Below are 25,029 nucleotides of genomic sequence, written 5' to 3'. Positions count from 1 at the left end.
GTTGACAGCATGTATAGGAAGTTTCAACTGATGCTTCCTTCTGCATGTTTACAGCCTGAGACAGCTCTCTCATAAACTTTGTAGCTAAGGTTTATAACTGGCTAAACCTGCCTCCTCCTTGTTCCGCTGTATACAGTAAACCTGACACCTCAATTCAGATGTATAAAAGAAATGAGTTGCGTTTCTGGCTGCAGTGTCACCGTTACAGTGCTTGGTCCAGCTGAACCTGGCTTTCTGTACATGTGTCTGTATGTCTGTCCTTTCTTGATTCCCTGATGTCTAGGTTAGCTCAATCACTGAGCCCTGCACAGCACAGCTCTTCTTGATGACAGAGGACATTGACTGAGATGGTGCAGTTTTCTTGTACAGCAACAAAATAGAAATGACGAGGAGAAAATAGAGACAATGAAGAGAGAGAGAGAGAGAAAGAGGGGGATCAATCTTTATTTAATACATAACATGTGCCAGGATGCTAAAGTTTTAAATATACACAATGTCATTTAATAGCCATCAAAATCGTGAGGAAAACATCATTATTATTTCCAAGTTAACAATGTGGAAACAAGTTGAGAGAAATTATAACCACATAACTATTAGGTCATACCAGATGAAACTGCCAATATTCAGTCATGTTTGATGAAAATGTCAACTTCATATGGCTCAACTATGTGGAGTACATTGCAGAATCAGCTTTAAAATCAAGAGGAGAGCTCATTGTGACTAAGCCTTTGTGAGTGCCAGGGAAACCTTGATAACGCAACTGAAGTATTAAATTAAATAATGTTCCTATGCCTGGTACACAGTGAAGCTCACAAAATGTTCTTTTTGTGTGTGTTAATTGTATTTTTTGCCTGCCGTTTTTATTCCCTGGGGGAGGCAGTGCACAGCTGTCTGAACAGATGTGGCCAGTGAGACTGGGAGGAGGACTCTTGCTGTTGACTAGGTCCCAGCCAGGAACATGGAAAGTTCCAGCCTTGTTATCAGTGCCTCCCCCCAGGCCCCATGCTCTCCGACTCCTGTTTCTCAGGGAGTTTCTTCTGCCTTGCAGTTCTGGGTCAGCTCTGTTGTCCAGATCAGAGGAAGTGTTATGATTATTAGGTCTTTCCTGATCTTTATATCCCTTGATAACCCAGAAGTTTCACTTCATCAGCAAATCCATAACTGGAGTGAAACTGGGGATGGACGGCAGGGCAGCAGCCTTCTTGATTGTGTTATGTGGTTATGTGAGCTGACTGAGTTCATATGATTACTTCTGGCAAGGAGACTGGTTCAAAATTCCTCCTCTCTTCAGTTGGCAAGAGGAAAGAGAAGACTCCCTTGGCTGAAGGGTGTGTTGTTTGGGTTTGGTTTTAGGGCTCGGGGATTAACTACATGAAGAAACTTTGCCTCTGAAAAACAATAGTACTGGATTTATCAGATTTAGCAAAGCAAAATGCCAGACTTGTACTTAAACTTGAATTTTAGGAGTATATTCTATGCAGTATTGGCGATATATTTCTATTAAAAATTGCCGATTATCTAAAATTCAAGTTGACCCTATGATTTGGCTTGACTGGGTCCCTCTGTAAGTTAGGTGTGTTATCACCATGGCATATTAAGAGCTGAAGTGTTTATGGCTGATTAAACTATGAGGCTGCTCCTATGAGCTGTGGAATCAAGGACCTTACAAGATACTTGGAGGCAGTGGACAGTGAGCTTGCCTTTTTTTTTTTTTTTCTTTTTTTTTTTCTTTTTTTATTAGATATTTTATTTACACTTCAGATGCCATCCCCTTTCCCCATCCCCCCCCCTTAGAAAACCCCTATCCCATGCCCCCTTTTCCTTTTTGCATTTATACATTTTTTTAAAAAATAATGTTAATCATAAGCGTTATAAGTTTGGAATTGTTCAATCAGAGGTGTAACCCACTGACCAACCTAGATATAACAACTATGTTTGACTGGTGGAGATACATGAATATCTGCCTCCCTGTCTCTCCCCTCTTTCTCTCTTTCATCACCTAGCTTCTCCTATCCTTCTTCTCCTCCTCTTCTTACTCCTTTTCTTCCTCTAAGTACTCCTCCTACCTTAGCTCCTCCTACACATCACCCTTCCTGTTAAAATGAAACTTTTCTCTCAAAATACAATTAGAGCATAATTATGCCAATTTGTACCAGTGAGGTACAAGATAGTCCTAATACCCAGTCCATCATTTTGTTGACTAACCAGCACCTCTGTCATCTATCCTAACTAAAACATTTAGTTCTGAACCTGGCTTTAGGATGAATGTCAGCTGACGACCATCCACTCAAATCTTTTCTCTTACGGTAAATAGCTATAAGTTTTCAACCCCGTCAGAAATCCAGAATGACTGAGTTAACTATAATTGTGGGAAGCACAAAGCATAGCTTCTAAAACTTAGCCAATTTATAGAGACCTCTGAACACCTGAAAAGCCCCTATACTACCGAACGTTGGAGCATCAAATCTTCAGCCTTCTGGCCCAGAATCATCTGACAGACCTTGGTGATGCAGGATTATTAAGGACTGATTACTCTGTCTAGGCAGATATAATCAGTCAACTATTCTGCATGTGTGTCCTTTTCTGGACAGTAATTTGTCTGTAGATGGAGAGAGGCAATTCTTGCCTAGTGGCTGTTACCACACAACTGGAGTAACTCCAAGGATGCTCAATTTCTTCTTAGAATCCACGACAGGAAGCTGTCAGGAGCAGACAGGTCTCTAATCAATATGAACATTAATATATAAATATTTGTAGCATCAGTTCTATGGACTTCTGATGTTTTGAAAACCAACTATCCATGTAAGGTAACCTGGACTGTTTTCTGTTAACTCCTCTCAGCTATTTCTAAGTAAAATATGGAAAGCACCCTAACAATAAACTCAAAAATATGAATTTGCTATAGTCCCTTAACTCATAGGTTAACCGTCCCAAATCAGTTAAAAAAGTTAAAAAAGGGCTGGGTCTAGGCATTGTATTCCTAAATGTGTTATACAGGCACAATGCCCATGAGTGTATCAATATTCATCTCATTTTTATATTAATAAGAGGCTCGTACCAATGAAAACCTTAAATTTGAGATCAAAGTAAATTTTGTACCATTTAAGAATTTATAACTTCATCTTGATAATAATTATACAGATTTCTACCAGTAGGTTATGGCTATGCAGTAAGTCCTAGCTAATCCCCCCTGTTCCAACAAAACCACTACTTGTCCCTAGAAAGACAGACCATTATTAACCACATTATTCCCCAAGCTCAGGGAATAGGGCGCTGACTCTTCTTTAACTTCTTCAAGCTGATTAAGGGCGTTGAGATTTTAGAAGAGGGGTGGGGGGGGGGGAGAGTAAGTTGATAAGCCTCTGATGCTGTGTCTTCACTGAATCCAGATGGAATTCCAGGACATCAGAGGTTTGGGCAGGTCTGCTCAGTATGCTTGATGAGTAGATACACCAAGGCTGTGTATTCTGCAATATACAATTCTCAGAACAAGTTTTAGTATCAAGAAAAAAAAATTCCCACCCCCAGGGGGCTGACATTTTTTTTTAAAGATGTTGGTTCTGAAGACTCCCCCCCCCACCCCCCCGCTTCTTAAAATTGGTTGTAGTATTTACGTTTCAGATTTTATCCCCTTAGCCTACTTCCTCCCACCACCCAGAAACCTATCCCATCCCCCTCCTCATGCTTCTATGAGGCAGTGACCACACCTACCCCCTCACTATCCCCTCCCCGCCCTCACATCCCCCCCCCACTGTGTGTTCATTTATTCATTTTTCATTCATTTTTTTATGGGACCAAGAAACTCCTCTCCCACCTATGTCTGACAGGGCCATCCTCCCCTACATATACCTCTGGAGTCTTGGGTCCCTCCCTATGTGTTCCCAGGCTGGTGGTTTAGACCCTGGGGGGCTCTGGTTGTTTGGTATTGTTGCTTTCCACCTGGGGTCAATAACCCTTTCTGCTCCTTCAGTCCTCTAAGTTCTCCATTGGGAAACCCCTGATCATATCAGTGGTTAATTGTGAACATTGTCCTCTGAGTGTTTTAGTCTTTGGCTGACCTCTAAGGAGACAGCTATATCATGTTCCTCACATTATGCACTTCCAGCCATCCACAACAGTGTTTAGATTAGGTGGCTGTACATGGGGTGAATACCCAGGTGGAAAGGTCTCCTGATGGCCCCTCCTTCAGTTTCTGTTCCATGTTTTGTTTCCCTATTTGCTCCCTTGAGCATTTTTATTTCTCGTTCTAAGTAGAACTGAGGCATCCCCTCTTGGTCTTCCTTCTTCATGAGCTTCATGTGGTCTGTGGGTTGAGTCTTCGCTAATCCAAGCTTTTGGGCTAACATCCGTGGAGATATGTTTGTGTAACTATCTTCTTTTGGGTTTTTTGGAACATTACTTTCTTGCTTTTTCTAGGTTGTAGTTCCCCTCCTTGTGTTGGAGTTTTCCACCAATTATTCTTTGAAGTGCTGGATTTGTGTTGAGATACTGTGTAAATTTGGATTTGTCATGGAATATTTTGGTTTCTCCATCAATAATGATTGACAGTTTTGCTGGGTATAGTAGTCTGGGCTGGCATTTGTGTTCTCTTAGGGTCTGTATGATATCGGTCCAGGATCTTCTGGCTTTTATGGTCTCTGGTGAGAAGTCTGGTGTAATTCTTATAGGTCTGCCTTTATATGTTACTTTGCCTTTTTCCCTTACTGCTTTTAGTATTTTTTCTTTGTTTTGTACATTTGATGTTTTGACTATTATATGGCGGGAAGTATTTCTTTTCTGGTCTAAACTATTTGGAGTTCTGTAAGCTTCTTGTATATTTATGGACATCTCTTTCTTTAGGTTAGGGAAGTTTTCCTCTATAATTTTGTTGAGGATATTTACTGGTCCTTTTAGTTGGGAGTCTTCCCCCTCATCTATACCTATTATCCTTAGGTTTGGCCTTCTCATTGTGTCTTGGATTTCTTGTATATTTTGGGTTAGCAGCTTTTTGTATTTTGCATTTTCTTTGACAGTTGTGTCAATGTTTTCCATGGTATCTTCTGCACATGAGATTCTCTCTTCCATCTCTTGTATCCTGTTGGTGATACTTGTGTCTATGACTCCTGATCTTTTTTTTAGGTTTTCTATCTCCAGGGTATTGTCCCTTTGTGATTTCTTTATTGTTTCTACTTCCATTTTTAGATCCTGCATGGTTCTGTTTAATTCATTTTCCCGTTTGGTTGCATTTTCTTGAAATTCCTTAAGGGATTTTTGTGTTTCCTCTTTAAGGGTTTCTATCTGTCTAGCAGTGCTCTCCTTAAGTTCTTTGAGAGTGTTATTTATGTCTTTTTTAAAGCCCTCTATCATCATCATGAGAAGTGATTTTAATTCTGATTCCTGCTTTTCTGGTGTGATGGGGTGTTCAGGGCTTGCTGTGATGAGGGAACTGGGTTCTGATGATGCCATGTAACTTTGGTTTCTGTTGCTCAAGTTCTTGCTCTTGCCTTTTGCCATCTGGTTAACTCTAGTGCTGCCTGTACTTGCTGTCTCTGACTGAAGCCTGTCTTTCTAGTTATCTAACTTGTGTCTGATCTCCTAGGGGTCCAGATGTCTCTGTGATCTTTTCCAGCTGCACTGATTACAGTGGTACCTCTAGGATGCCTCAGGATATGGTGCCTCCAAGGTAGTAGTCCAGCTAGGTGTCTGCTGTTCTGGGTGCAGTGTCTCCTCTAGAATATCTCAGGATATGTTGTCTGAAGCTCTGAGTTCATTTGTTCCTCTGTGGATCTGGATTGAGTGGGCCTTCCAGTATGTCTCGGGTGGAATCCGGGGTCCACACAACAGCAGACCTGGCAGAGGTCTGATCTAGGCCTCAGATCTGAGAACTAGTTTCTAAGACACTGTCCAAGTTAGAGCGCCTGGGATCCCTGCTTCCTCTGGGTTCTTGGAGGTTGGGGACAGAGCTGCCACCCAAGATCTGCTCAGTGCTCTGGCCCAGACTGGAAGGAACCAGTGTTCCGGGCCAGGAGTAACTTCCTGGGTCCTTTTGGTTCCCAGTTACTCCCTGTTTAGGGCGGGCCCTGCTGTCTGCTTACCTAGGATACTGCCTGAGTTCGAGCACCTGGGATCCCTGCTTCCTCTGGGTTCTTGGATGTTGGGGGCAGAGCTGCCACCCAAGATCTGCTCAGTGTTCTGGCCCAGACCGGAAGGAGCCTTTTGCTTTTAGGACACAGTCTTCTCTGTAGAATGCACCAAAAAGGCACCATCTTGACTGTAGAGAGCAGCTTGAACCTACATCCCAACCTGCCCGTGTCTTGATTTTAGAGTTCTAACCTCCAGAGCTGAGGGAAATAAACACTATATACATTGATCAATTCACAGTATTCTGTGACAGCCCCACAAAACAGAGTAAGACACTCTTTTGATTTGTTGTTGCTGTGAAACACCAGGATCAAAAGTAACCTGGGGAGGAAAGGGCATATTTCATCTTACATGTCTAGGTTGAAATTCATCATTAAGAGAAATCAGGACGGGAGCTTGAAGCAGAAACCATGGAGGAATGATGCTTGCTGGCTCACTCTCTGGCTTGTTCCCTGGCTCACATTCATCTAGCTTTCTTATACAGCCTAGGCTCACTTGCTAGGGATGATGTCGCCCACTGTGGGCTAGGCCCTCAAACAATAATCATATGTAAGTCCTAGTGCTTACTTATCAAAGCCAAGATTCCTTGCAATCATCAGTCAAGACAACCTCTCACAGACAAAGCCATGGTCACAGATCACTCTGATCAGAGCAATCTCTCAATTGAGGTTCCTACTTCCCAGGTGACTCTAGGTTGTATCAAGTTGACAACGAGAACTAACCAGCACTGATGCTATGACCTCCTAGATTTAGTAATCTCAGAACAGTACACTTTGTCCACTCTTCAGGCACTTTTGTCATAATGTATGAAAGTCACATGTTTAGACTTCCAACAGAGTCTTGTGCCTCAGATGAACCTAGGCTTAAAGCCCAGTCCCACTATTTTAGTGGCTAGGAGAGTGTATGGATCGCTAAGCCTCCATTTCTCCTTAAATACAACAACCACAGTATCTAACTTAGGGATGTATTGAGGGTTATATGAAGTTACAGACTAGATGTGTAGTCCCTAACATTTGTCACTGTCAGTAGCACAATTATTCTTATATATGATCCAGATGGGGCAGTCACACCCTAAGAAGAATTCAATAGCATCACAAGCTCCAGTTATAGGGGGCAAATCTCTGTGTGCTCTGTTCAAATGAGCCTTCAATTTCAAGACTTCAATTTACGGGAGCCCCGTGGACCCAGAAAAGAATTAAAAGAAAGGTCTCAAAAAGAGAAATGACCCAAGGGGCACTGGTTTTCAACCCTCAGTCTAGAGAGGTCTTTCTCTCAGGGCTTGCCATACAGCAATTATTGAGAAGGCACTTTTGCTCTCTCGCCCCTTTTCTGGGAAACAAAAAGAATGGAAGTCTGAGTTAACGGTGAGGTCAGTGGGGGCTCCTTTTGAGGGAGGGAGAAATTCATGGACACACAGAAAAATTTCATGGACCAAGTTTGGGTTCCCATAGACAGAGGTTCCTCAACATCTGCATTACTGACATCTAGTAATTTGTACTGGTAGAAGCTACAGTACACTGCAGGGATCTACAGAATCCCATGACTCTCTAATCTACTAGATGCTAGGAACCAGCTTTGTCCTTTTTAATTATAGTGATAATCAAAAACATCTCCAAATGTGCCCTCGGGAGAAGAACTGCCTTTGGTTGTAAACCACTGAGAATGTATCAGGTGATACCCACTCAGACACTTTGGACAGCTACTATGCATAGAGCACTTACATTATGTTCAACCCCAACACTCATCCTTAAGACTTTGTATATATCATAGTTGAAGAGACCAAGGCTCAGAAGGATGAAGTAAGTTCCTATAAACCATCCATCCAGTAGGTCTGGGATTCTGGCTGAGAGGTTGGTCTGACTCCAAGCTTATGCAGCTCCTGCTGTGATGCTCTATTCTCTGGAAAATTAAGAGCCCCTCCTCCTGCTTTGAACTAGGAAAAACCATCTTCAGTCAATTCAAGTCTAAATATATGCATCAAGCTAGATGCCATGAGAAGCTAAAAGAGAAATCTAAGAAGTTGCTTCCTTGGAGCCATTTCCAGTATTGACATCATACATAAACACAATCTAGCTAAAGAGCGATGTGAAGCATCTTGAGTTTGGGCCCAAATGAGCATTCTTAAAGAGTTAGAACTTTGAGCAGAATGCTCTTTGTGTGTGTCGGCTTGCCATGCCCCTCTGCTGCCAGGGAGGAGACCATCATTTTAAAAGAAGCAATGACACTTTGAAATTCATGGGTTCTACAAGCCTTGTGTCCTAATGAAGCCTTAATTCTCTTGCCTCATGGTGGACTGTGCATGACTTTTAGATAAACATTCAGCCATTTTCTTTGTGGCTCTCTGCATAAAGTTCACCTTTCCTCGTTCCCTACGGATGGCGGTGTACTCGTAAGCTTTGAGCTTGCTGTAGTAATCGGAGAACTTGTTGTAGAGGATAGAAATGGGCATCCCGTTGAGAATAATTCCAAAAGCAATGCAGAGGAAGGCAAAAAGCCTGCCCAGGTGGGTCTCTGGATACATGTCTCCATAGCCCACAGTGGAGATGCTTACCTAAAAGGAAAAAAAAAGAAATATGGAATGGTTAGCCCTGAGAAGGAAGAGGAGCCTGCAGTAAAGAACCCTGGCACCCTAGAGGTGCACATGGAAATTGCTCAGAGCCCCCCCTCCCCCCCCCAGGCAGCTTTCAAAGCTGCCTGCAGGACTATGCTATGCAAGGAATACAAGCCGTGGAGCTAAAAGACTAGAATGCTGACTGTAGGGTACCAGTGTTTTCACATGCAGCACAGGGAAATACGATCGCCATTAAGCAGCCGTAGGAACAAGCATTTATGTAACATTTGCTGAGTTCCCATCATGGAACGTGTGCAGCAACTGTCTTGTTTCTACACCCCTTCCAGTTGGGGCCTGTGTTAAGACAGGGGGATTGATTCGAAAGCTTGAGGTTAGAAGCAACCAGATCAGTGTTCAAGTCCAGATTGACCCTTCCTAGCTGGTGGATCTTGGGACATACATTTAGACACTGAGACCATCTCTCAGGGTTCTAGTGAAGAGGGAATGCAAAAGTAAATACAAAGGAGTGGGCACTGTATCATGTACCCAGGGTGCCTCCGACTACCTCTACTGTGCTCACCTAGTCTTTAAAAGGGATAGTTGTAAAACTGCCCAGAGCTGTTGTATAATTCAATTGGCTTTTTAACGGAGACCCTTTAATTTGGTACATGTAGAGAAATACACTCATTGCTTTGCAAAGGGGCCCTCAGAAGACCTCATAGAACAAAACTATATTTATCCTTCATAAAATTCCTTTCTTTGTTCTTGTCACCCTGTTTTAAATCCTACTAATTTAGAGATTTATTTCAGTTAACAAGCTTCCTGTTTAAAATGCACATCCCCGCAGGACTAGTTACCACTTAGGACAGGCAGAGCAAACCCTGCAGAAGCCCCCGGGGGACTATTTCTATGCCTCATGTGCTTCCATTGGTCCCCAGATTAAGTCACTAGAAGCCTCTGTAGCAGGGCTGTTGCTTGCAGTGGTAAAACCTTCCTGTTGCCCAACTCCAGGCCTGCTTGCTGCTCCATGGGTTTGTGTGAAGTTTGTCCTGAGCTTCCAACAGGTGGCAGTAATTATACGGTCACTCCCTTGTCATACTGAGATGGCCTCCTTTGGCTCAGAGATGTAAGCACTTTTCTTGCTAATGATGCAAAGGTTAGTTTGAACCTTCAAATGTAGCTGATTGATTAGAACAAAATGGAGACAAAGAGTCAGCTGGGCAAAGCCAGTGGCAAAGAGCCACAGACCCATCTGGTCCACAGACAGGGAAAGGTATGCCTGCAAGGAAGGGCAGGTCCCAAGGCTCACTGCTCCACCTCTGACAAGAGAACTCCCTTTTCTCACTGTAGAACACAAGCCAGCATGGCAGAGGCTGGGCAGCTTAAACAGAGTTAAAGAAATAAGGACCACCATACCTGACATCCCTGGTCCAAACCACTTCACAGTTGTGTGAGTTTTGGGCAAAGCAGCTAAATTCTTTCTGCCTCAGTTTCTACTTTTGACAAATAATAGAGATAATAATTGATTGTAATAGGAATCCATGGTGTGTTTACTCACAGGCCGTGGGGAGCTCATTCGTGAGGGAGACCTGAGGGACTCTGTCTTAAAGCTGGCCCCAGCTCAAGAGAAGCAAACAGAAACACTTATGGAGCCTACTCTCTACTAGGAACTTGACCTCTCTTGTGTCTACTAGACCCAGAAGCTATAGAAATAGGTTCCTTCAAACTTTGGCTAAATGCAGGGTGAGGGAGATTTTTGGTAGAGGATATTCTTTTCCCACACTCTGGATAAGAACATAAAGAGCAACAGAGACCAAGTCACACTTCAGTTCCTCTCTGTATCTGTATGTGTCTGCATATACGTCTTTTGTCGCTGGCCATACCAAAGTCAGACAGACCTCTCTTGAGGTGTGTGAACTTAGTTGTGGTTTGCATCTCTCACTATGATGACCAGCCAACTGATTCTCCATAGGGACCACTAAAGAGAGTTTGGTTAGTGGGACATGGGATAGGAAAAGATAGTTTTAGAAGATGATACAGCTCCAAAGGAGAGGGCCTTGCACTTAGTCAGACACACAAGGGTCCAATGGTATATGTGTTGGAGCTAGGACAACATAGAGAAAAGAAAATGATTAGGACAAAGTGTTGTTGTTAAACTTTTGATTAATTCTCATACTGGCTTAGCTTCACCCCCAACCTTATTTTCTTTGAGTTTTGTTTCCCATAAATTATCAAGATCTTTTCATTTTTATTTCTTCTTTTTTCTTTTTTCATTTCCTTTGAGATCATAGTATAATTACATCATTCTTATTTTTGTTTCTTGGCTGAACTTCGAGGGAAAAGTCAAGAGCAAATTTATTTGTCTTAAATAAGAACAAATTATCTGTTATACATAATCAGGCTGAAAAAATCTTGAGTATCTTGGATTTCTAGTTTTAGAGAAGAGACCTCTCCTACTAGGAGGCTATGCTTGTCTGGTTCCCAAGAATATGTTCAAAATGTAGAGTTGTTTTGCTATCTGTTTTGTGAGTAATTTGATTCAAATATTTAATATGTAACCTTGTTTTTTTTTTTTTCTTTAGAGACAGAATCTCACAATGTAGCTCTGGCTGTTTGGAACTCACTATGTGGATCAGGCTTAGAACTCACAGAGATCTGCCTGCCTCTACCTTCCAAGTATTTGGATTAAAGGCATGTGCAACTATCTCTGGTTGTAAACTTGTTCTCTTCCCTTGCTACTGGGGTAGGACTTCTTGGTTTAGGAAGTTTCTACAGATTCCATAGAACATGTCTCATCTCCATAGATATTAACACTGAAGGCCTCAGACTGACTCAAATGACCTCACAGAGTGACTTTTCCCATTAGCAGAAGATGAGTTTGGAAATGTGACCAAAGTGTCTGCAATTCATCCAAATATGTAGCAAAACTGGCTATTCAGTCAGTCTTATCCTGGAAGCTGACCATTCTACTGAAAACTCGCAGATGTCCCCTAGTTTAGGGTTTCAAGACTCAGAGCTTGACCTTCCCCTGACAGCTTGCTCACTAATCAACAAAGCCTGACCTACCAAAGCACTATTCAGAGAAGGATCAGAATTTCCTCTGAAACAGGAATATCACACTGGAATCTCTCCATCAATAAGCAAGAATGGGGTAGAGAAGATGCCTTGGCAGCCAGTAGTTCATGCATCTAGGGTGGATGATGCCAGGAAATAAAGGTAATTAAGAAAATAATTAGTACCCCTTCTGGTTTCCCAAATAAGTAGAGGCAGTAAAGGCTCACTGTTTTTCCTCCTAAAACTATACTCAAGAGTTGATGTCGTCCTTCCAAGGTTACTTATCCATGCTGCTGTTGCAACAGATATTCCTCTTGAGGATTAGAATGTAAAGAAACAACTCAGATGGGTATGAGTACCTGTACACATCCTGATAATTAATTTTGTTTTCAGTTTGCCTTCCTCAGAAATACTGGATGCAACCACTCTGGGGCAATTCCTCAGAGCATTCTGAAGTAAGAATGAGATCAACACTAAACAGTAACTCTCATTTGGATGTTACTGTGTGTCATGGTTATATCATGACTGTAGGTGGTACAATGAGGAGGAGATTGGCTGGAGCTAAGGCAAATCCATGGATGAAAAAGTCAGGGGTCTATCAATCTACCTACAAAAACCCACACACTAAAGATGCCCTACGCATCTTATCTGATGCTCTCTATCCCTTTGATACTCACCACAGTCCACTGAAGTCATCCTGAAAAAGAGGAGGACCATGCTGTAGAGACACACAAGGGGCCCACTCCCAGAGCAGGAGCCTCTAAGATAACAAACCAAAGTGTCTTTGAACTGTTGCTTCATTTATGACTGTTTCTGAAGAAGCTAGAACTTCAACGCTTTCTGTAATTCTACAACTAGGATTCTACAGTCTACATTTCCCAGTTTTCCTTGCTGGCCATTTTTCAGAGCAGGGTCATGGAGGCTGGGAGGTAGGAGGGAGATATGAAGGTCTCTGTTCTGGTTTCCTCTACTGCCACCGTCCACCATCACCACTACCACCATCACCACTACCACCACCACCACCATCACTACCATCATCATCATCTGGCTCAAATAGTTTGAAATTCCCAAAACTCCCGCATCTGCCTCATGGTGCCACCATATAAATCTGCAATGGCTCCCCATGGCCCTCCCCTGTGTGTCTAAGTCTGACCACACTACCATCTCCCATTTGTTCTTCCTGTTCTAAGGCCAACAGTTATCCTCTCCATTTGCTACGTCTTCTCTTCTACCTCCTAATAACAGTGCATCTTTTTCCTCGTAGCACACGACCACTTTGATTTCCATTTTCCTGACTGTAACCTAACTCACTTCACATAAGCATCTTTTCCAAGCAGCCAATTAAAATAAAATTTATTTTATGATCTTGTAAAGACCAACTATTTCCAAGGAAATGATACCATCACTTAGGAAAACAAAGACAGGAGCCATCTCTATGGGGCACAATTATCTGGTGCCTCAGATTTCAAGATACTTTTCCTTTTGGGAGAGTTTTCAAAGTGACGAGTTTACGCCCTAGTTTCCTCTTTGACTCCTACAACATTAACTTGACCTGGAAGAGTCCAAAGGAAATGGTTTGTTGAAGGTCCAACTAGCCTTTTACTTGAAAACAAACCCACTCAGGAAGCTGATGGTTACAGCTTTATCACAGAGCTACTGTTGACCCAAAGGATTCATTTACTCACTCTTGGGCAATTCTGAACACCACCCCCAACCCCCTACCCCATGTTAGGCACTGCTCCAGGCATGGCCTGTTGATCTGCAGAGTCAGAAACCTGCCCTTCTGTGTGTCTCACACTCTTCCCCCAAACCTCCGCCTTCACCAGGCACTGGTGGAGAAGGGATAACTTCTGTATTAATTTCCCCTAAAAAAGATCTGGAATCAGAGGTTATTGCTTACATTGTGATACAGCATCAGCTAGATGTGGTAGGTTCTATTTATTAATTACTTACTACAGGCTAGTATGTTACATGTGTTTTTTTATTACATTAGCTCACAAATAACCAGCATCTGACAGATGCGAGGGGTAGTCTTCCATACTACTACATGAACAACTGCAGACCTAAGGCTCCATGGGGGATTTGTTCTTGCAGATATAAGATCTGTCCTATAATTCAAAACTCTTTATAATAACAGAAGTGACTTATTCGCCTTAAAACCCTGAGTTGAACTACAGAGGGTTGACAGACTCTTGGCATTAGAAAGAGGGATGATATTAAAAACAGATCAGCTTGGGAGCTGTTCTGTACGTTCTGGTAAGGGGTGAACATACATAGAATGGGTCGGAGAGTCTGTGTTTCATTATGGGGTACAAGGAACACAGCTCTGGAGTAGTGGAAGAGACTATCAATCACAGCTGAGAGTGGGAGCTCATACCTTTAATTCTAGCATTTGAGAGGCAGAGGCAGATGGATCTTGAACCAGGACTTCAAGGCCATCCTGGTCTGTTGGTGAGTTCCAGGACAGCCAGAGTAAGACCCTGTGTCAAAGCCAAAAAAAAAAAAAAGGGGGGGGGGAGAATCAAGTTTCATTTGACTCCATCTTGATATTTTGAGGAGTGGGTGTTTGGCTATAATCTACTTGAGCAGTAATATGACTACAGTAGAATGATTATTATTGGATCTAACTTACAGTATCACTCTATCATCAAGGTTTTTTCTTATTAATCTCACAGAGCTTTCCTATCCTGGGCTCACTTGCCCTCACCCTTGCCTGAGTATGGTCACGTGACTTGCTTTGGGTTGAGCGATATCGTTATCTACCTCCCAACAAGTTGAGCAAATATGAACAAAAGTGATACGGTAGAGTGTGTGCCTAGGTTTGTGCTCTCTCTCCTGACCTTTGCCACAGCCGCAGAGACAGGCCTGCTGAAGTAGGAAGGACATGTAGCCCCAGTTATCTCATCCTATCTTCATACCGTCTTTCCCTCAGCTAGACCGTCACACGTGAGGGCGAGTGTCACCAGATGGAAAGAGCTTCTAGTTTAAACTGTCCACACTAGTTGCTCATTATCATTTATTTCTTTATTTTGAGAGCAGACCTCACTCTGCAGTCCTGGCTGGCTTGGAACTTGCTACATAGACCAGGCTTGCTTCAATCTCTCAAAGGTCTGCCTGGTTTTGCCTCCTAAATGCTAGGATTAAAAGTGTGTGTTGCCATATGCAGATTAAGGAGCTCACTTTTATACTCACGTGCTAAGTGAATGCTTGATGTCTAAGGTCACTGAGTGTTGGCATGGGTTACAGTATATCACTGCTATGACAGTAAGTAACTTGTAACATACTTTATAAGTAAACAAAATGTATATGTATTTGGGGGTTGAATTCAATTTATTGGTAAAATTTATATATGATTAATAAAATACTTGTGGCCCACTTCTTTATTTTTATTTATGTTTTTAAATTAGCATGTCAAAAGTCCACTTCTCAGATTCTCAGTCTGTCCAGTCATGTGGATTTAAGTGCATTTCTTCTCATGGTTCCAACTTGATCTCAATGTCATCTCATCTCCAAATTGACGTTTCTGCTATATCACCAAAAAGTGACTCTATCATCCCAGCTGCTCTCTCTCCTGCTAGTCCATGTTTCCCCTCACCAATATCAGAAATTATTATGTTTCTGTCTGCACTAAAATGCAAGCACCATAATGAAAAGATACGTCCCTGGGCATCATTCATGCTTAGTGTTTAGGGTATGACTGGCACACTGCAGACCCTCAGTGAAGAAGATGGACCTCTGTGTGTTATTCAAAATATTGATCCTAATTGCCCACATCTCACTTTATAGCTACATTTAAGAAGCAGGGCGCTTTGTGTATATCATTTCATGCTGTTCTGTTCTCCTTGATCCTGATAATACAATGTATAAGTACACAACAGGCAAGATAATCGAAGTACCAAGAAGATATATATATATATATATATATATATATATATATATATATATATATATATATATATAGCATCAGTTCTGAGGAATGCCATGGGTCCTAGAATAATCAAGGAAATTGTCCCTACTGTGCTCTTATATTTGCTCAGGAAGAAATCACAAGTTATGATGTTGGGAGCCGACCTTTAGCAGAAAGCGGCTAGAAAGCAGCTATCCACATGCTAGCCACACCTCCAAGGCTTATGTCATATTCAGGCTTGTTAAGTCTTTTGTCTCAAGCCAGGTAGAGCAGAGCCGGTTGCAACATTTTTGGCAGAGGGCAGAGGGAACCAGAGACCCAGTGAAGGATGTTAGGAACGTTAGGATGTTAGGAAATGGGGACCCAGTTAGGACGTTAGAAGGATCTGCTGACTGCCACAGGAATCTGCTGTGTCAAGAAAGGTATAATGAAAATGGGGCAAGAAATAAGTCAGCCTGAACTTAACTCTCTGCTTTTGTTCTGTTGTTTGCTGCTCACATGTGTTAATTGCCTGCTTTTGTTACGTTGTTTAAATGCTGTCTTTCAGGTTCAAAATAAAAAGAAACGTCCGAAATTAGAATCCAAAAAACAACCAAAGGTTGATGACAATTTGTCAGAGCCAGATTGTGCCGACCTAGAGAAAGAGGCAATTAAATACTATGACTCTGAAAGGCCTTCTCCAAGTGCACCTCCACTTCCAGAGGCTCCCATTGTGGAGACAGTGGTTGTAGATCCCAAAAAGGAGTTACGGGACAAAATTTCTACCCTTAAACAACTGATAGAGTTAGAAAAAGAGTATCAGGACTTAATTAATCAGCTACAAAAAATAAGGACAGGGAAGAGGTCTCCAGAGGCCAACTGCGAAAATTCCCTGGATTTTCACGTTCCTCTAGCTGGTGTCCAAAGGCAGTCCCTATCCTCTAGCTTTAATTCAGCTACAGATCAGCCAGAGGAGGGAGACGCTAAGGCTTTCCCTGTATCAGAGACCAGAGACGCTCAAGGGGTTGCTTGGAGACATCACATAGGGTTTAATTTTCAAATTATTAAAGAATTAAAAAAATGCCGTATCTCAATACGGTGCCACTGCTCCCTTTACTCTTGCAATTTTAGAGTCTGCCGCAGAGGAGTGGCTGACTCCTAGTGATTGGAATACGTTAGTGAAAGCAGTTCTTAGTGGTGGAGACTATTTTATTTGGAAATCAGAGTATCATGAGAATTGTAAAGAGACAGCTAGTAGAAACATTCAGGCAGGCAATGGTTGGTCCTTTGATGCCTTAGTAGGAGAAGGGCAATTTGCTTCTAGTGATAACCAGATGCAATATGATCCAGGTTTATATGCTCAAATTCAAAATGCAGCCATGAAGGCTTGGCGTAAACTCCCGGTAAAGGGAGACCCTGGTGCATCTTTAACAACAGTCAGGCAAGGGCCTGATGAATGATTTTCTGACTTTGTTCATCAATTAATGACAACAGCAGGGAAGAATTTTGGTAATGCAGAGGCAGGTGTAGATTATGTGAAACAATTTGCGTATGAAAATGCCAATTCTGCCTGCCAAGCGGCCATTAGACCCTACAGGAAAAAGACAGATCTAACAGGGTATATCAGACTCTGTTCTGACATAGGTCCCTCCTACCAACAGGGCTTAGCTATGGCGGCTGCTATGCAAGGACAATCAGTAAGAAAATTTTTGGCAAGTAGAGACAGAAAGGCATGTTTTAAATGTGGCAAGCCTAGACACTTTGCAAGAGATTGCAAGGCAGAAAATGAGTTAACCCAGAGACAGCCCAGCAAACAGCCTGGGCTCTGCCCACTTTGCAAATGTGGAAGGCATTGGGCTAGTGAATGTAGGTCCAAAAGAGACGTACAAGGAAACACCCTTTCCCATAATCAGGGGCCAGCTCCAGGCCCTGAACCAACGCAAGCCAAAACAGGCTTATGGAGCAGTCAGTGTCATACCAACAAACACCAATCCCTTTCTGAACTTAGTCGAGCAACATCAGGAAGCGCAGGACTGGACCTCAGTTCTGCCACCCACACAGTATTAACCCCAGAAATGGGATCTCAGGCCTTACCCACTGGAGTGTTTGGACCGCTCTATTCAAATGCGTTTGGCCTGATAGTGGGAAGAAGCAGTGCTACTATGCAGGGACTACAAATTTTTCCTGGAGTTATAGACAATGATTATCAAGGTGAGATTAAGGTAATGGCACAGGCAATTCAGAATATAGTCACTATTCCTACAGGAAGGAGGATAGCTCAACTATTGTTACTTCCATTGTTCCCTACTAATCACAAATATAAAAATTCTAAAAGAGGATTCTGGCATCCTGATACCAAAAAGAATTTTGCAACAGTCCTCTGGAAAGACCCATTAACTGGAACCTGGAATGGGCCAGATCCAGTGCTTATCTGGGGAAGAGGTTCTGTTTGCATATATTCCCAAACTGCAGATGCTGCATGTTGGCTGCCAGAGAGACTGATTAAACAAATAGACAACAATAACAAATCCAGGGAGGAGAAACCCCCTGAGAAGCATAATTTTTCTTTGCAGGAAATATGAAGGAAACCTGAAGATGCTTCACAATTGCCTTCAAACTGGAACAGATCAACGAGCAAACCTGACTTGGGAAGTTCTCAACGCTGAAGGAGACATCACCACCTGAATCTCTAGAGTGGCTCTATCGGACTCTTGATTCTCTGACTTATGATTTAGTGGAGTACATTGTTTGAACCCACTACCACAGTTGTTATAGTTGTTTTTGGGGTTTGAGATTGACTGAGCAGGGACAGGGAATTTCCTTACTTGTTTTGTTAAGATCAAAGCTATGATCAGTTCTGTATTTCTGTGTTGCCTTTAAAAAGAGTGTTGCTGTTTATACTGACTATTTAGGCATTAAGTCTCTTGTCTCTCGGGTTTATGCTGTTCAACAGACTGATGGCTTTTATACGGCAACAGATAGATGCTATTTAAATGAAACCCATACAGGTCCATTATTATAGGCTGGAAGTAGGGGACTCTGAAACCTCTGTCATCAAGACTGACGAGGATTAACCCCTAACTTACGCTAAGCCGGATAGTCAATGACGGGTAAGAGAGCATACCGAGACCCTTGCCCCTAAAAGAAGGGAGGCCTCACCATCCTAAGACAGGAGCTCAACCAATGGCTGTTGAGTATCCAAGGAAAGGAAGGCTGGGGTCCTTTGTTCCAACCTAGGACAGGCACGGTTTCTGTAAGTTTTCCCAGCCTTCCCTTTTGAAAAAATAATTAAAAAGGGGGACCTGTTGGGAGCTGACTTTTAGCAGAAAGCAGCTAGAAAGCAGCTATCCACATGCTAGCCACGCCTCCAAGGCTTATGTCATATCCACGTGCCTACAAGGGGCGTGGCAAAAGTGTATAAATACCCTAGATTTCCCTTCAAATAAAGAGACTTGATCAGAACCTCTGTCTTGTCTCCATTCCTTGCGTCTTTTCTCGTTATCCTCACTCTCTCTCCCTCTAGACCCTGACCCGAAGAACTGAGTGGCAGTTTGAAGCCAGGTAGAGTGGAGCAGGCCGCAACATAGTAACTATTCAGGCTTGTTAAGTCTTTTGTCTCAAGCCAGGTAGAGCCGAGCCGGTTGCAACATTATGAGTCACTTGTGTACCTCATGAAGATTTGTACTGTAGATATCCAAGAATAAAATGGATAATGATCATTGGTATGGGGTAAGGCTGGTAAATGGGGAAGTCAGAATATATGAGATTTAGTGTATAAAAATAGTGTTTGAGAAAGATAGGTGCTCTGTACCCTCAAACTCCTTACATTGGTTAAAACAATCATAGGTAAACTATTTCACAGGTAGAAAAACAAATGGTGAGGTGATTTAACTTGTGTTGTAAACTTTATCTTTAGAAAAAGTACTGATTTTAAATAAAATGAATTTCTCAACAAAAAAACCCTTCAGTTTTCACTAATCAGTACAAGAAATTAAGTGACCAATGGACATGAACACCAAAATTATTTCTAAAGGTTAAAAAATTCAGTATTAACAGGTCTAATAAAAAATATTCATATTAGTCTAGTTAACATGGCATAAATACTGTGGGTTGAAACTAGTTGAAGGTCCCATAATACTGCTGCCTATACAGGATAGCCTTTTAAGATCTCTGGAGGAATAAAACTTTGACTTTAAATCTCTGTATTATATCATCAGCATGTGGATTTACTGTTTGCTTTCTCACTTTCAGCACCTCCAAAGTAAATGTCATTTGCTGGGGACAAATCATCCTCCGTGAACTCCATCTGTCACATGGTTTATCTACTATGGAGATGACCTTTCATCTCTTGGGATATCAGATGGAATGATCAGAGCAGCAGCCGTTGACAAGTCTGTTCGGGAGAGCCTGTTATTGCCTGCCATTGAGGAAAGTTCAACTGACTTTACGGTTGGAAAGGAAGGAAGATCATTGAACTGCAGGGAACATCAAGTCCAACTTCCTCTCCTAGAGATGTGGGAAGGAGGAAGGTGAACAATGGGAGGAATTCTCACATTACTTACCCAGAATCATGGCTAATTGTTGGAATATTGGAGGCTTGTCCCTTCTAAGTCTCCCATCACAATACGCTGCTCTGTCAGTAGCCCTGGGGTTAGTTTATCTCAAAATATTATACCAGACTATGTGCTGACATCCTTAATGATGTAAATAACTGCTCTTTTAATTTTTGCTTAATGTCTTTAAAGGCTTTACCATCTGCTTTGAAGAAGAAAAACCAAGGATCTATTCAATTACTAACTGCTCTAGATGAGCTGGTTAGCATCCTTCAAGCATTCATCTAGTATACCAGAAATAGGCCTTTTTAAGTAAATGGCATGGGTTACTATAAAGAGTCAAGTACTCAAGACAATGGTAAGAATAAGTAGGATATCAACAGTCAGTTTAGGCGAGCTGTGACAAAGGCCTAAAGCTTGCAAGACACAAGGCAGAGCAAGGGAGGGGCGTGGAATTAGAGCAGGACATATTTTGTCCTTGCATGTGCAACCTCCAGCAGTGTGCCTACACCCACTCTTTCTGATTATAAAATAGGACACTCTATCTTGAAAGAACTGCAGGGTAGTTAGAAGTAGTTTCCATTTTAGATGCATCTTTCCACACTCACACTGAGCTAGAATAAGAGGCAGTCAGTTCTCAAGTCTCAGTGTTGCTCAGCCAAAACTTACCCTCTTCTGTAACGTATCTATAGTGTCCTTCAAAAATTGATGCTACTTCTTGTCCTCTTAAAAATAAATAGTGACAGCAGCCATGGGTTTGTTATGTTTACATGAAAACACTCATATAAACTATTTAGGATACTAAATGTCCAGTAAGGGGTGACTAAGCATTGATGAGCTGTACTGAATGCACAAAACATGAATTTTTGTCACTTTTCTTAAATTTTACCTGTCAAAATTTTATTTTTTTTCTTTAACTTTTCAATTTTTTTTTTTTTTTTTTTTTTTTTTTTTTTTTTTTTTTGAGATGGGGTCTCAAGTAACCCAAGCTGGCCTCTAACATTTGGGGTATCTGGCCAAAGATGGCCTTGAATTACTGGTCCTCCTCTCTCCATAGTGCAGGGATTACAAGATTCATGCAACACCTAACCAGCTCTCTGTCAAGGATTTTAAACATCAAATCTGGATTTGAAAAAATATTTAGGACCATTCAGTTAGTAAACTACAATCTTGATGTTGTTCCAACCTTATAATATCCATCCAGGTTTTGTTGGAGGCAACCATGTGGTGAAGAGGTGCTCTATCCTTGAGCAAAACCAGGAAAAACCAAGAGACACGTTTGACAAGGCTGATGACTAAAGAATTGGGGGGTTCGGGGGGCAAGAGGGGATCACAGAGTGTGTTGTGCTGATAGAAAGGATGCAGAAGCCCAAGCGCTATGCTACTCACCGAGGCCCACCACCAAGCATTGAGGATGCTGGTGAAGTTGGTACCAGGCACGTCGTGCTCCACCGAGTAGACAGCTGCAGAGAAGGAGAAAATGCCCATGGTGATGAAGAGCATCAGGCAGCCCACCTGCTGGTAGCACTGGCGCAGCGTGAAGCCAAAGGCCCGCAAACCTGTGGAGTGGCGTGCCAGCTTGAGGATGCGGAAGATCCGCATGAGGCGCATGATGCGAAGCACCTGGCCCACCTTGCCCACGCGGCCCACGGTCTCCAGGTCGTGTTCCCGTGGGGAGCCCTTGCCATGCCCCTGGTCCTCGCTCGTGAAGCACTCGACCAGCAGCTGCAGGTAGAAAGGCAGAATGGCCACCAGGTCCACCAGGTTGAGGGCGCTGCGTGCAAAGCGCTGCAGGTTGGGGGTGGAGGCGAGGCGCAGCAGGAACTCCAGAGTGAAGAAAGCCACGCACAGCATCTCCACGTGCTCCAAGATGGGTCTGGGATCCCCACCACCTGCGCCTTGCTCTGCCTGGTGCTGCATCTCCTCCACCGTGTTGAGTGCCAGGGCCACCACGGAGACGAGCACAAAGAGGTTGGAGGCCACCCCCATGGCCTTGGCTGCCACGGATGAAAAGGGCTTCTCCATGAGGTTCCAGAGGCGCTGACGCTGTGGTCCAAAGAAGCGCATGTCCCGGAAAAGCTCCTCGGCTTCCTCGGCCTGCGCCTGCGCACGCAGCTCCCGTTGGATCTTCAGTTGCTCGCTCAGTTCGTCCCTCCGCTCCTCGAAGCAGATGCGACAGCAACGTGGCGTGTATTTGAGCCTCACGCCCCAGTAGCCCAGCTCCTCCAAGAAACAGCGTGGACACAGCTCGTCTTGCACCAGCAACACCCCAGATGTGTAGAAGTTGTAGATGAGCTGGAAGACCGCCGGGTCACGGTCAAAGAAGTACTCGTCTGTCTGTGCCTCATAGTCATCGCACAGTCTCAGCTGGCCGCTGCGGCTGGTGGAGGTGGCCAGGCGGCCCAGGCGCGTTTTGGGGTAGTTGGCCAGCTCAAAGCATTCCAGCTGATAGGTGTGGCCGCCTACATTCACTTTCAGTGTGGACAGTTGGGCTGGAGTGTCAGGGTGGCCATCCACGGGACCTGTGGGGCACTCCGGCTTCTGGTTCTCTTCAGCAAGATCATCCTTCCAGTCCTCCCCCTCCTCCCCGCCGTCCTCATCTTCCTCAATGTAGTAATTGTAGTTGCCCTCGATCCACTGTGGTGCGATGCTGGCCTGAGAGCCAGTGCGGGCTCCCAAGGAGCAGATGCTCCTGCGTTGGTTGCGCCCAGTGTTGGGCACACCCTCAGTCTCTGGGATACTCCAGGGCTTGTAGCTCAAGGACCATCTCCTCTCGTTGTTCTGTTTCAGCATGATGGTGGGAGTCAGATTCCTTGCGTGTCTCTCCTGCCTGTCTAGGGCCCCTGGAGAGCTCACTGCCCTGCACTGTTTTAGAGAGACCAGCAACCTGGGGCCCCAGGCATTACCATCAAAGCTGCTCTTCCTCCTGGCCTGAAAAAGTCTAGGCTAGCCTGCCAGGTCTGAAGACTAGTGGCAGAGAGACTTGAGTGCTCTAATCTTGCTGATACGGAAGAAGCGAGCGTTAGGAGGGATTTGGGCCTCTTAGCCAGTTCGGTCTCCTCCCGCCCCCCACCTCTGACGTGGAGGGTGATTATGTGGTCTTAAATCTCCAGATAATCAGAAGAAGGCAGAGATTATTGCTAATAAAAATGTCGGTCAGCCTTGCCCTGGGGAAGTGCTTAGGTTATGTGTGCTGAGTGAGATAAAAAATCAACTGAATTAGCTAGAGACTGTGGGTGCCCCTGTCTTCATCCTTTGAGACTGAAGCCCCCATCCTCAGAAAACCTACCGTGGAAAGTAATGACAGCAGAGAGCTGACCTTATGACTAGTCAGTTTAGGACCATTTGTTTAGATCCTCTAGAATTTTCTTTTTATTGAAAATAGTTTTTTTCATACAATATATTCTGAATATAGTTTTCCCTTCCACACTCCTCCAGTTCCTCACCACCTACCCTCCCATTCAAGTTCACACCGTTTCTGTTTCTCCCTGGGGGTGGGGGTGGGGGACAGGCATCTAAGAAATGATAATAAAATAAAAATGAATCAAATAGATCAGAGTATGACATAGTGACTGAAAAGAAAAAGAGCAAAAGAAAAAGAACAAGAAATGCATATAGACCTAGAGACACATGAGCGATACACACACACACAAACACACAGAGACAGACAGACACAGGGACTCACACACACACACACACACACACACACACAGAGAGAGAGATAGAGAGAGAGAGAGAGAGAGAGAGACAGACAGAGAAAGAGAGAAAGACAGAGAGAGACAGAGAGAGAGGAGAGAGAAATCACTTAAAGCCTCAAGATCAGGAGCCATAGTACATTCACAAAGGACCTATAAGGTTAAAAGAAAAAAGAGCCCTGCCTTAACATTTTGAGACAAAGAACCTCTGAAGATACAGTTGAGATAGTTTTGTGTTGGCCATGGGCATGGGGCCTACCCCTAAAGTTTGTTTCCTGTATGAGTCTCCCTTAGAGAAAACTATTTTTTCCTTTGCAAGTGCCTATCCATTGGAGAGAGCTTCTATGATAGGGGTGAGGGTGTGTGCCTGAGTCTGTCAGCTCTAGGATACCATGTAGGTCCATGTAGGCTCTGTGCACGCTGTCACAGTCCCTGTGAATTCATATGAGCTCCAGTCTTGTGTCTAGAAGACCCTGATTCTTTGGTGTCCGTCTCCTCTGGATTTTATAATCTTTCCGCCTCCTCTTCTGTGAGCTCCCTGAGGCCTGAGGGGAGAAAATTGATAGAGACATCCCTTTTAGGCCTGAATGTTTCAAGGTATCTCACTCTCTGCATATTGTTTGGACATGGGTCTCTGAATTTGTTCCCATCTGCTGTGGGAGGAAGCTTCTGTGATGATGGTGAAGCAAGACACAGATCTATGGATATAGCAGACTCCTAATAAGGAGTCATTTTATTGCCACATCCCTTTAGCAAAACAGTAGTATATGGTTTTCCCCTAGGTCCCTGGCCTGTATGGTCTCAGGTTCCTAGGCAACAAGCCGGGTTTGGGGATGGGATCCGTTTCATGGAGTGGGCCTTAATGTGAATCAGCTATCAGTTAGTCGCTCCCACAGACTATGCCACCATTGTTCTCTTCTCCTTACTTTTGAGACTTGCATAGAACTATGCAGTGGAGCATGGTCATACCTACTCCATTTCCCTTCACTGTGGCTGTCTTCAGACACACCAGAAGAGGGCATCGGATCCCATTACAGATGGTTGTGAGCCACCATGTGGTTGCTGGGAATTGAACTCAGGACCTCTGGAAAAGCTGTCAGTACTCTTTTATTTTCTTAAAAAAAAAAAAAAAAAGATTTTATTTTATGTATATGAGTACACTGTAGCTGT

At 43.4% G+C, this 25,029-nt stretch overlaps 1 protein-coding gene across 1 annotated transcript; it reads right to left on the bottom strand.

Moving 5' to 3' along the window:
• Nucleotides 1-5,799: 5,799 nt before the first annotated feature.
• Kcnv2 (potassium voltage-gated channel modifier subfamily V member 2) lies at nucleotides 5,800-23,244 on the bottom strand. Its single transcript, XM_034485500.2, has 2 exons — nucleotides 21,554-23,244; nucleotides 5,800-8,671 (listed from the first exon to the last, which is right to left on the bottom strand). Exons 1-2 carry the CDS (start codon nucleotides 22,955-22,957, stop codon nucleotides 8,390-8,392), a joined length of 1,686 nt encoding a protein of 561 aa, XP_034341391.1. The 5' UTR covers nucleotides 22,958-23,244; the 3' UTR covers nucleotides 5,800-8,389.
• Between the last annotated feature and the right edge of the window lie 1,785 nt (nucleotides 23,245-25,029).

This window comes from Arvicanthis niloticus, chromosome 1 (assembly GCF_011762505.2).
Source record: "Arvicanthis niloticus isolate mArvNil1 chromosome 1, mArvNil1.pat.X, whole genome shotgun sequence".
In the NCBI taxonomy this organism is placed as follows: Eukaryota; Metazoa; Chordata; class Mammalia; order Rodentia; family Muridae; genus Arvicanthis; species Arvicanthis niloticus.
The sequence above is the reverse complement of the archived record's forward strand: the minus strand, read 5'-3'. Positions and strand labels throughout refer to the sequence as shown.